Here is a 12,557-nt window from a genome sequence, read left to right as displayed (position 1 = left end):
TGTGCTTATGAGATTGGAATTTGAAGGTATAATTTTAATTTTGCTAGTTGTGTATGTCACAACTATTAGCATTACATCCAGTGGTATATGGGAATTATGATTTATGAGTAACATCAGTGCAAAAAAAAAAAAGCATTACTAAGGATTCTGTACTGTGTGAAATGGGAGGACGGCCAATGGAGGGCTGACTGTATGAGTTACCACACCGAGTGACACCAACCCTAGGACTGCCACTGGACTGGCTTGCAAATGGTCTGTGTATTTACTTAGTTTCCTCCTTCCCTTCCCATCACTGTAGCACTAGGGCCCACCCTCCACTGTGCCCTGCATACAACCTTCTGGTTAGCTTTAGCTTTAGCTTGGCCAATAGCAATGATCTAGATCAGTCTTCCTCAATCTGGCATCTTCTGGATGTGTTGGATTACAATTGCATCATCCACAGACAATGGTCCTGTTGCCTGTGGATGACAGGAGCTGTCATCTGAAACATCCAGATCAGAGAAGGTTGTTGTAATTATCAGACAACTGAGACTCATTTGACGCTTATCCCTTCTTGCCTATTTGGCAATGCGAGCATTTTACATGAGGAAGTGTAATCCCCAGAGAGATGGAAAAACTGAATCTGAGCACCCTGAAATACACTCTGAGTTCAACATTCGCTGGAAAAGGTTGCTGAAAAGTTTCATGCTTGCAGAAGTAGCTCATAGTATATTGTGATATTTACTTTATTGATGTTGCCTAGGGACTAGCAAGCCTCAGATGTTTGTTTCCTGTCTCCTCAAGTAGCACCTTTATAAATAAAAAGTTTATTACAAATATCCCCTTAACTCTGCTACGCAAAGTGATCTCATAGACTCACCAAGCAACAGATGTTGTAGCATAAGCGTCTGTAGACTGTTTCTACTTTTTCAAACGCATGGAGTGAAATGGTGCCCAAGAAGGACCTTTATAATCAGATCGGATGAGTAGCCATAGAAATGCAAAACAGGAAAAGAGATTCCACCTAAACATTAGGAAGAAGTACCTGATGATAAGAGCTGTTTAACACTAGAAGATGCTGCCTCAGAGATTGGTGACATCTCCTTTTCTGGAGGTTTTCAAAGAGAGGTTGGGTGGCCATCTGTCAGGAGTGTTTGATTGTGTATTCCTGGATGGCAGGGAGTTGGACTGGATGGCCCTTGAGGTCTCTTCCAATTCTTATGATTCTATGGGCCCATACAAACAGGCCAAAATAAAGCTGCTTTGGGTCACTTTGGAGGTATGCTGTTTAAATGAGGCATGAATCCTAAGAGGCCTGAAACTGCAGCAAAGCCATGCTCCAGTCCTAAGAACTGGAGTGCAGCTTTGGTGCAGCTTCTGGCCTCTTAGGATGCATGCATCATTTAAACAGCATACCTCCAAAGTGACCCGAGGCAGCTTTATTCTGGCCTGTCTGTATGGGCCCTAGATAACGTCAACTTGTCACCTTATCACCATACCCACAAGTTTTGCATTTCTATGGCTATTCATACAGTCAGATTATAAAAGTCCTTCCTTGGCACCAGTTCACTCCATGCATCTGAAGAAGCAGCCCAAGTCTACAAAAGCTTATGCTACAACTTCTTCTGCACAGTTAGTTTCAAAGATGCTACAACTTCCCTTTGCATACTGATATTCCAGACCTAGCAAGGCTATGTCTCTGATGTTAACTCCACTGTATCTCATGAGGCATCAGAAAGAACTACTCCCCGTGAAACATCCAGATACTTGGAGAAGCCCAGAACAATATAGGTGGGAATGAATCAGATCCCAAATGAGTGATCTTTAAGGACAGCAAGGATCAACAGTATCCATGATTGAGAAGAGGTTTCCTTATGTTACAAGCAATAGTCAGAGGTATTTCTTCCCTGTTTATTCAATTCTGACTTTGCAGTGTATTTTTAGCGCATTAAGCCTTGCTCTGGATTTAGAAGAGGAGAGCAGGGATGTGGCATCTGTGTGTATGCGCCTCTGTGGTGGTGCAGGGTGAAGACAGAGAGACATGAATCCAACATTTCTCATGGCTCTTATGGCTGATTTCAGGGGCTTCTTTGCTTTGATTTACTCCAAGGCGTAATCTGTTCCACACACACTATGACTTGGCTATCTCAAGTCTTGGGGAGGGGGATGAAAGTCCTTTAGGAAAAGACCTCTCCATAGTGAATCATCAGGATAGCTTCTGTCATAGAGCTAGAATTACACTTACAGCTGTTGCTCACCCTCTTTGTGTCATCCCTCCTCCCCTTCCCACAACAGCCATCCCTCCCTGGTGGGCCAGTTTGTCATATTAAAAGGTGATCGGCTTACACATGCTCCCGAGTGGATTCCTTAAGCTTTGTAACGCTGTTGCTATATATAAAAACCCTCTCGCACTGTGGAAACTGAGCCACACAGCCAGCTGTACAGGCAGCGAGGCTCTCACTCATATTCTTGGACGGCGCTCTCTCCAGAATCAAAAAAAGAGTCACCCCAACGTTCCCAGAATCAAAAGAGCTGGAAGATTTGATTGAAGAAGAGAAGGAAGTAATACAATATTTCGACCATGGGTGTCCCCTTAGAACAAGCCGAAGAGTTGCGTCTCTACCAGCAAACTCTTCTCCAAGATGGGCTCAAGGACTTGCTAGATCACAACAAGTTCTTAGATTGTGTCTTGAAGGTGAAAGGGAAGGAGTTTCCATGTCACCGCCTGGTCCTGGCAGCCTGCAGTCCCTACTTCAGGGCCATGTTCCTCTCCGACATGGAAGAGAGTAAGAAAAGGGAGATCAGCTTAGAAGATGTGGATCCAGAAGTGATGGGTAAGATTCTCCACTACATCTACACCTCGGAACTGGAGATCACAGAGCAGAACGTTCAAGATATCTTCTCTGTGGCCAACATGTTCCAGATCCCTTCCATTTTCACAGTCTGTGTCTCTTTCCTTCAGAAGAGGCTATGCCTCAGCAACTGCCTGGCCATTTTCAGGCTGGGTTTGATGTTGGACTGTGCCCGCTTGGCAATTGCTGCCCGGGATTTCATTTGCGACCGCTTTGCCCTGATCTCCCGGGATGAGGAATTCTCCCAGCTCTCGCCCGATGAGCTCATTGCCATCATCTCCAGTGATTCCTTGAATATCGAGAAGGAAGAGTCTGTTTTTGAGGTGGTAATGAAATGGGCCACAGCCAAGGACCGCGAGAGTCGAGGGAAGTCCCTGCCGATAGTCTTTGAGAGCATCCGTTTCCGCCTCATGGAGAAGGATTACTTCAGGGACAAGGTGGAGAAGCATCCTTTGGTCAAGTCCAACCCAGAACTGCTTAAGAAGTTGCAGATGGTGAAGGATGCCCATGAGGGAAAATTCACAGTGGTGAAAAGGATAAAGAAAAAGGGGGAGAAGAAGCCTGGGGACAATGTCATCAATGGAGGAGTAGAGGAAGAAGGTGATGATAAAGAGAAGGAGGAGGAGGAAGAAGAAGGCCTTCCAGGGATCTTAAATGATACCATGCGGTTTGGGATGTTCCTTCAAGATCTCATTTTCATGGTCAGTGACTCTGGGGCGGTGGCCTATGACCCGGGGGCCAATGAGTGCTATTACGCCTCCCTCTCGGCTCAGATCCCAAAGAACCATGTCAGCTTGGTCACCCGTGAGAACCAGGTCTTCATAGCTGGTGGACTTTACTACAATGAGGGCAATAAAGAGGACCCAATGAACTCCTATTTTCTGCAGGTACTGGAGAGCTTTTTCCAATGTAAAATTTTTGCTTCTGAGACAAGAGCTGTATTGGCCTCTTGTTGGAATGGGGCACATGTTACTGTAAACCTTTAGGGCCCAGGTTTGGCTAAGTCCCAGTTGGGACTGGTTTGACTCCTTCTTCCAAGTATGTGTTATCTTATGGGGGAGGGGTTGACTGTGGCTGATGCCACACTGAAGAATTAATGCAGTTTAACCCTGCCTTAACTATCACGGCTCCATCTAGGCTATGGAATCCCGAGATTTGTAGTTTGTTGTGGCATCAGAGCTTTCTGACAGAGAAAGCTAAATAACTAATGAAACAATTAATCCCAAAATTCCATAGCATTGAGCCATGGAAATTGAAGCGGTATCAAGCTGCATTAATTCTGCAGCCTTTGATGACTCTTGAAAATGCGTATTATATGCCATCCACAGCTTTCCAACATTTCATGGAAGAAAACCAGGGCACATGTGGCCAAGCAACATCAGAGCATGGGAAAAATGATGAAAGTTATTATTTAGAATAGATGATCTAGCAGAGGCTGCTGCAGTTTGCTTTTACCTTCACCTACTGGGAAAGGCAAGATTCTTCCCTCTCCTCTAATCTGTCACCTCTGAGTTAACTGAGTCCATTTACTTTTGCACTTTGAATTCAGTTTCCAGTAATGGAAGTAAGCTAGAGAGAAAGTGGGAGGAAGAAAGATACAAGTTAAAAATAGATAAAAGTAGATGAGAAAGTGGGGTGACAGAGGAGCCATCAGGATTGTGGCCACCAAATTGAGATGGTCAGAGGATTAGTTGTATTAACTGCCCTCGAATCAACTTCAACTCATGGTGATCCCATGGAAGAGACATCTCCAGACCCCCTGTCTTCTACTACTCTGCTCAGGTTCTGCAGTCTCAGGCTTATGGCCTGTTTGACAAAGTCTAACCATCTGACATATGGTCTTCCTCTCTTTCTACTGCCCTCTACTTTTCCCAGCACCATTGTCTCTTTCAGTGATTCATGCCTTCTCATGAATCGGCCAAAGCTCAACAACCTCAATTTAACCACTGTGGCTTCCAGGGGTAGTCCAAGCTTGGTCTGTTCTAGAACTCATTTGTCTGCTTCCTTAGCCACCCACGGTATCCTCAGCCCTCTTATTTGGCACCCTATTTCATCAAATCTGTTGATTTTTTTTCTATCGGATTTCTTCCCTGTCCAGCTCTCACATCCCCACTTGGTGATAGGGAATAAAATGGAAGATCCTCACTTTGGTGTTCAGATTTATATCTTTACATGTTGGGATTTTGTTCAGTTCTTTCATAGCTACCCTTCCCAATCTTAGCCTTCTTCTCATGTCTTGACTGCAGTCACCTTTCTAATCAATATTTGATCCAAGGTATGGGAACTCTTTGACTGTTTTGATTTTCTCACTATCTAGGATGGATTCTTGTAGATCTTCCGTGGACATTATTTTTGTTTTCTTGATGTTCAGCATTAAGCCTACCTTGGCACTTTCATCCTTGATCTTCTTCAGGAATTGCTCCAGTAACTGGTTTCTGCTAGTAATATGGTGTTATCTGTGTATGTTAGGTTGTCAGTGTTCCTTCCGCCAGTCTTTACTCCTCTTGACTTTGAGTCTAAGCCTGATCTGCATACGATATTTTCTGCATACAACTTGAATAAAGAGGGTGATAGAATGCAGCCTTGCCCAACCCCTTTGCCAATTGGGAACCATTTTGTTTCTCAATACGCAATACTGGTGGCAGCCTTACTGTTTTGTTAAAAATGGAACAAAACCTTTGCTAGATCAGAGAAAAAGATTGTCTAGCCAAGCCCAGTCAGATGGCTCTGGAAGCTGATGCGCAGGGCATGGACCACCTCTGAACAAATCTTGCCAAGAAAACCCCATGATAGAGCCACTTTAGGGTCACCATCACTTGAAGGCACACAATAACCATAAGCCTAGACCCAATCTCACTTCCTGGACATTGTGGGGTTTACATATGGGCTCCTGTGTTGCCCTGTTAGGGTTTCTGTGTTTCTTTTCAACCCATTTCATATGGTGATGATGGTACCATGGTCTCCTTATGCTTCTCTACAGTATGATCACTTGGATTCAGATTGGCTTGGGATGCCACCTCTCCCATCTCCACGCTGCCTCTTTGGACTTGGTGAAGCAGAAAATTCCATCTTTGTAGTAGGAGGAAAGGAACTGAAGGAAGGCGAGCAGACACTGGATTCAGTCATGTGCTATGACAGACTGTGAGTACCAAAGACCTCCAAGCAGAAAGGGTAGATTATGGATTTCATTGGAAAGTAAATTTTGGAGGACCCCTGGATTCCCCTGGGGCTTGGTTCCAGGACCCTCTGTGGATACTGAAATCTGTGAATAATTAAGTCCTATTAAATATAATGGCATATAAAAATGGTGTCCCTTATATAAAATGGCAAAATCATTTTTTTTAAATAGATAGATAGAGATGATAGATAGATGATAGATAGATAGATAGATAGATAGATAGATAGATAGATAGGTAGATTTTCAAGCCATGGATGGTTGAATCCCTGGATAAAGAATCCCTGGATATGGAGACCAACTGTATGGCCTAAAAAGAAACTTCACATTGACCAATAAAGCCTGCTGTGGCATGTGCTAAAAACAGATTGAATGAAACCCAACTAGAATAGGTCCATAGAATAAACAGAATTTTCCTTTCTATTGCCTTAGCATTGAACAGTTGGATCTATGGGTCTAGTTTGAGCTGGGCCAAGCCAATGTGACTGCTACCCTCCATACATCTCAGACTAAAATCCTGTGCCATTCTGGGGATGATAGGTATGGCAGTCCAGAACCTCTGGAGGATGCCAGATTGAAGGAGGCTGGCTTGAACTATTCATTTTCAGTTTTACAGTCCGAATGCTGACCTCAAGAGCATCCTTTCACCTTCAGAAGAGGTCCCGGGGGCTGTTGAAAACATTGCTATAATCCCCTTTAATTAAAAAAAGCAAAGCAATCCCAGAGCAGATTCAGCAGCTCATGAAACACACAGCAAAGCAGCGATAATCAAGAAAGTAATTAATGAATGTAAAAGGCAGCCTTAGAAAAAACATTCACAACATAATTTTTAAAAAGGATTTCTGAAAGTCTGGAATCATAAGGAAGCTTGGAGACTAGCTGCAGAGCTTGAAAAAAAAAATCTCTTTTTGAATGGCAACTCCCAGTATCCTCCAGCCAGGCATGAGTTGTTGTTCAAAGAAGTAACTTTTCCAAGCGTTGCCTAGGAGGTGTTAGGATAGATAGAAAGATCCAAAAAGGACCTTTGAAAGAAAAGCAGCTGCTAGCGCCTAGATAAAGGAAATGGATACTCTCTTATCTGTTGAATTTTAACTGTTATGCAGCTACAATCAGCATAAAAGTTTGGGGGAAGTGATGGTCACACTGGCATAGTGGTTCTCGAAGTTATAGTTACCTCCTTTAAGTTTTGCAAAGGACAGGAATGTGGATTTGAACATCTTCTAAAAAAATACTGCTTTCTGCTCCACCAGGTCCTTCAAATGGGGAGAATCAGACACTCTTCCTTACGCAGTCTATGGCCATGGAGTGGTGTCCCACAATGACCTCATCTACGTCATAGGAGGCAAAGGAAACGATAAGTAAGTGAGAGGGAAGTGGAATGGCATTGGCAACAAAGACAGCTGATACCTTGGTGTAAGAGACTTACAGTTGAATAAACATTAAGCAAAAGATTGGGCTGTTAACTGGCTAGCATCTGCAGAAATAAAGTGACACCCCATTGGCCCCGGCACCTGGGAGATTCTTGGAGATGTATTCCAAAGTAGTAACTTTTCCAAGTTGTGTCACATCATGGTTTAGAATCTGATCTGCAATGATCCTTGGCTTCAGCGGTTGGTTTGGAGAGTTCAGTTTGTTGAATGGTTCCTTTAAGTTCAGGCTAAGTAAAACCTAGGCCTGACTCCTATTGTAATTCCCAATTAGAGTAGATCCATTGAGTTGTTTGAGTTTACATATCTGTTGACTCAGCATTCAACAACTGACTAAGCAATCGGTCTAGACTACTTGGTCTAACCAGTAGGATCCTGGCCACAGAGAGAATTTACTATTCCACCAGCAATGGAGGCATAAGACCAGAGGGGTGCACAGGGCTCTGTCCTGGGCACAGTGCTATTTAACATCTTTATCAATGACTTGGATTAAAGAACAGAGGGCATGCTTATCAGATTTGCAGATGACACCATATTAGGTGTCATATTAGCTAATACCTCAGGGGACAGGCTCAAATTCAAAGATTTTGTTGAGTGAGACCTGTTGACAGTTTTGGGATGGCTCTGAGGTTAGTGCTCTGTGCCCACCAGGAAGGTCTGTGTTATTAGCTGGGGACAACAGGGGTTGACTAATGTCCTTTCCTTTCCTTTAGGAAGTGCCTGAACACACTGTTGGTCTACAACCCAAAGAAGTTTGAGTGGAAGGAGCTGACACCCATGAAAAATGCCCGTTCACTCTTTGGGGCAACCATACACAATGACAAAATCTATGTGGCGGCAGGCGTGACCGACTCGGGTTTGACCAATTCACTGGAAGTTTATGACATTGCAACTGACAAGTACGTGCCAAGCCTGGTGTGGTAGTAGGGCCAGCGCCCATGGGGTCAAAGTGCTGGGACTTTTTGAGGAGCAGGGCCAGTGATGCCATCTGCCGCCTTCCTCAAAGCTGCCTCTGAATTTAGCTGGAGCCTGGAGGCCAAGAAAGGGTCTCTGTGTGGGGTGTTTCCAGGCGATGATTCATTAATCCAAGTGATCCTCATTGCAATGCAAAGGATTTTGAAGCAGCAAACATACAAACTTATAGATAATACCTGCAATTTTTGGACATTCTTTGAGGGCATATCTATAGGGATCATTACAATGGATGCAAGCACTTTATAACTGACCACTACAGAATTTACTGGCCATGTCTGGCAGCACAATGTAAAGAGCAGAAGTAGGAATGATGACTCCTTTTGGATGTTGCTAGACTGCAACTCCCAGCAGCCCTAGCTGGTATAGCCCAAATAATGCTGGGACTTGTAGTCTAACAACCTTTGGAGAGCCACACTATACCACTGCCAGGATGAAAAACCTGCACCTCTGTTTGTTCATTATATTGATATCCTAAACATATTCCCAAGTCATGTCGTATGGAACATATATTTTGGCATGTCATGTCTCTTAGGATAAACCTGTAGGAGAGACTAAGTGGAGAGAGTGACAGGCCCACAGTCACTGGTTTAACCTGTCTTCTTTTAACTCCTTGAATTGTTTAATTTGTTGTTGCTGTTGTTGTTATATGTTATCAAGTTGGTTCCAACTTAAGACTACTCTAAGGTGAACCTGTCATGGGGTTTTCGTGGCAAGATAGCTCAGGAAGAGTTGCCTTTTCCTTCCTCTGAGTCTGAGTGTGGCTTGCCTAAGATCACCTAGTGGGTTTCAAACTTTCCATGGCTGAGCAGGAATTCAAACTCAGGGTTCTAGTCTAGTGCTCAAACTACTACACCGCACTGGCTCCTCTGTGTGTGGTTAGCCATGTGAGATCAGTGTTGCTACAGCCGTATGTTGAAATTGTCTATGTATTGAGATGTCTGTTACGGAGTAGAATCGTAGAGTCATAGAGCTGGACAGATCCTCATGGGCCATCGAATCCAACTCGTGCTCAATGCAGGATCTCTAGCTAAAGCATCTCTAGCAGGTAATATGAATGGCAAGCTCAGTTTTCTAAACCTCCTGGTCTTCTCTGCTTTGGTAGATGGGAAGCCTTCACTGAATTCCCCCAGGAGCGCAGTTCTGTCAGCCTGGTCAGCCTGGCTGGGACCCTTTTCCTCATCGGAGGCTTTGCCACAGTAGAGACAGAGTCTGGAGAACTGGTGCCAACTGAGCTCAATGATGTCTGGAGGTAAGGAATGTCAGTGTTGGCCTTTGCTGGCATTAAAGCACCAAAGTGGAGATTCCACACATCCTTTATAAAAGGCACTAGTATTATTGTCTAAGGACTTTATCACACGTGGCTTTTAAACCACTATAGAAGTTCAATAGCAGTGCCTTTGGCCATACCTATTGCAATGCTGTCTCCTTCTCTTTGCTGCCTCATCTGTGAAGTGTAGATAGCCAACATCTTCCCATTGGCAGAAAAACCTGACAATAAAATCCCAATAGCACTAGTCCAAAATGCGGTAAATTACTCCAGCAGCAGTTCTGGGATTGCACAATCACATGGTGACAGTGGCGGCATCCACATTGCAGAATATAATCCGGTTTGACCTCACTTTAACTGCCATGGCTCAAGGCTATGGAATTCTGGGAACTGTAGGTTTTTGTTTTTGTTTTTGTTTTTGCAATACGATAGCATAGTAAAATGGTATCCTTTATATAAAATGGCAAAATCAAGGTTTGTTTTTTTGGTATTTTTGTAAAAATATATTTTCAAACCGTGGATAGTTGAATCCATGGATAAAGTATCAGTGAATATAGATGGCTGACTGTATATTTACATTCCTATATGCACATCCACTAGAGTCTGATTTATAGAAGACAGGTAGAGTACAAATTAAATAAATTGAAAAATAAAGTAGCAAAGGCCTACATTCAATGTTTAAACCTCGTTAGAATAAACCCACTGATTCAAAACCTGCATAAGTTCCATTTATTCAATGGACCTACTCTGTTTGGGACTAGCAATTGTATTTAGGTCTGTAATATCTAGGCTCTCTAGATGTTACACCAATGGGAGGATCTGTCCATTTCTTACCCAGGTGTTTTTCTGAATTTATAGATATGATGAAGAAGGAAAGAAGTGGGAAGGTGTCCTCCGGGAGATCCAGTACGCATCAGGCGCTACATTTCTTCCGGTGCGGCTCAACATCTTGAGACTAACAAAGATGTGATCATGTTGGGGCATCACTTTGTCTTTTGACCATTGGGCTCCCCATGTCTCCCACTCCCATCTCTCACTTAATTTTGTATGTCTGCATTTAAACATTTGATGGTGCAGTGCCATTTTTTTTGTTAGATAAAACCAGGAAAAACATGCAAATTTTGTTATTTCTTGCCTAGCATCTTAGACTTGAAGAGAAACCCCCAAAAGGTGGATGAGCTTTCACAAAAGGAAGTGAAAAATGGTTGTGCCTACTTTTTTCGGGTAAGTGGGCCATTGATCAAGTTGCCATGCTGTGTTGCACTGACACTATTGCCTGTGGCCATGATCCTATTGGCCAAAGTGGTGGATAGTGTTGCCCATTAGGTTGATATGCCCTGAGATCATAGGGGTAACCCTTGTGATATCCTCACAAGGACCCTTGTGAAACCTCAGATCTAGGGATGACCCTTGCAATTTCACAGGAGGTGGTCTGCGGCAACATCATTCAACATGATACAACAAGCATCAGCCACAACTACACAGAGTTGTTGTTGTGTACCTTCAAGTCATTTCCAACTCATGGTGGCCCTAAGGTAAATCTGTCATGGGGCTTTCTTGGCAGATTTCTTCAAAGAGGGTTTGCCATTGCCATCCTCTGAGACTGAGAGTGTGGGACTTGCCCAAGCTGACCCAGTGGGTTTACATGGCCAAAGTAGGGTTTGAACCCTGATCTCCAAGTCATAGCCCAACGCTCAAACCACTGCACCATTCCAATAAAAAATGCCATGACTGCTGCCACACTGCTGAATTAATGCAGTTTGATACCGCTTCAACTGTCATGGAATCCTGGGATTTGTAGTTTGCTGTGGCACCAGAGCTCTCTGACAGAGAAGGCTAAATACCTCACAAAACTACAAATCCCAGAATTCCATAGCCTTGAGCCATGGCAGTTAAAGTGGTGCCAAACAATTCTGCAGCCCTTGATGAATCTTGAAAATGTGTATTACATGCCACCCACAGCTTGTATATACTGCATGCCTTTCAACAGAAGAAAACCCGACTGCATGTAGCCAAGCAACATCAGAGCCAAAATCTAAGAAATGAGGAAAATACACACATGCACAGTCACTCGAAGACACATGCTCTCACTCTTTCTTCCTTCCCTTACCCTTGAGAAGCAAAAATCAGATCCTGATCTTGAGAATCAAGGCCAAGCCCAGAGATCTGAGATCTCTAGAGGAAAGAATGGTGATAAAATGGCTGCAGGCATGAAAGGTGAACCACACAAAAACTGGCAGAGTGGCTTTTTCTGATGACAGGAATGATTTTCTCTGTTCTCCTCTTTCCACTGTTGTATATGACTCCAACGAGTGTTTTATTGCATTGGAACAAACTATTATGTTAGGAAAATGTACCAAACAGATTCCCAGTCTAAGGATGCATCTGCACTGTAGAAATAATGCAGTTTGACACCATTTTAACTGCCATGGCACCAGCCTACAGAATCCAGCACTCTTTGGCAGCAAAGGCGGGAGACCTTATAAAACTTTGAATCCCAGGATTCCATAGGCTGGAGCACTTAAAGTGGTATCAACCTGCATTATGTCTGCAGTGTAGATGTACCTTAAAGAGCAAAGATACAACTGAACACTAAAGTTAGAATCATTCAAGCCATGGTATTCCCCATCACTACGGTCCGATGTGACAGCTGGACAATGAAGAAAGTGGATAAAAAGAAAATCAATTCATTAGAGATGTGGTGCTAGAGAAGAGGATAATGTGGATGGCCAAAAAGACAAACAAATGGCTCCTTCAATGGATCAAGCCTGAAATAGCCCTAGATGCCAAGATGACCAAACCAAGGCTATTTTACTTTGGTCACATCATGAGAAAGCATGAATCATTAGAAAAGACAATAATGCTAGGAAAGGTGGAAAGAA

The 12,557-nt window shown here is 43.5% G+C and overlaps 1 protein-coding gene across 1 annotated transcript; it reads left to right on the top strand.

Annotated features, from left to right (window-relative positions):
- Nucleotides 1-2,357: 2,357 nt before the first annotated feature.
- On the top strand, nucleotides 2,358-10,809 carry LOC149310112 (kelch-like protein 40). Its single transcript, XM_089533736.1, has 6 exons — nucleotides 2,358-3,718; nucleotides 5,812-5,972; nucleotides 7,257-7,364; nucleotides 8,147-8,332; nucleotides 9,511-9,657; nucleotides 10,534-10,809. The coding sequence occupies exons 1-6, from the start codon at nucleotides 2,561-2,563 to the stop codon at nucleotides 10,643-10,645; spliced, it is 1,872 nt and encodes a 623-aa protein (XP_089389862.1). The 5' UTR covers nucleotides 2,358-2,560; the 3' UTR covers nucleotides 10,646-10,809.
- Nucleotides 10,810-12,557: the final 1,748 nt, after the last annotated feature.

The sequence above is a fragment of the Sceloporus occidentalis genome, unplaced genomic scaffold (genome assembly GCF_023333645.1).
Source record: "Sceloporus occidentalis isolate IW3139 unplaced genomic scaffold, rSceOcc1.0.p SCAF_7, whole genome shotgun sequence".
Classification (NCBI taxonomy): Eukaryota; Metazoa; Chordata; class Lepidosauria; order Squamata; family Phrynosomatidae; genus Sceloporus; species Sceloporus occidentalis.
Note: the sequence above shows the minus strand (reverse complement) of the source record. Positions and strands in the feature narration are given on the sequence as shown.

What these genes read in the sequence shown, in the direction of transcription:
- LOC149310112 (XM_089533736.1), top strand. Translation starts at nt 2,561, where the DNA reads ATGGGTGTCCCCTTAGAACAAGCCGAAGAGTTGCGTCTCTACCAGCAA. An exon ending in TGAACTCCTATTTTCTGCAG is followed by an intron (nt 3,719 to 5,811) that starts GTACTGGAGAGC and finishes GCTTCTCTACAG; the next exon opens with TATGATCACTTGGATTCAGA. An exon ending in GGAGGCAAAGGAAACGATAA is followed by an intron (nt 7,365 to 8,146) that starts GTAAGTGAGAGG and finishes CCTTTCCTTTAG; the next exon opens with GAAGTGCCTGAACACACTGT.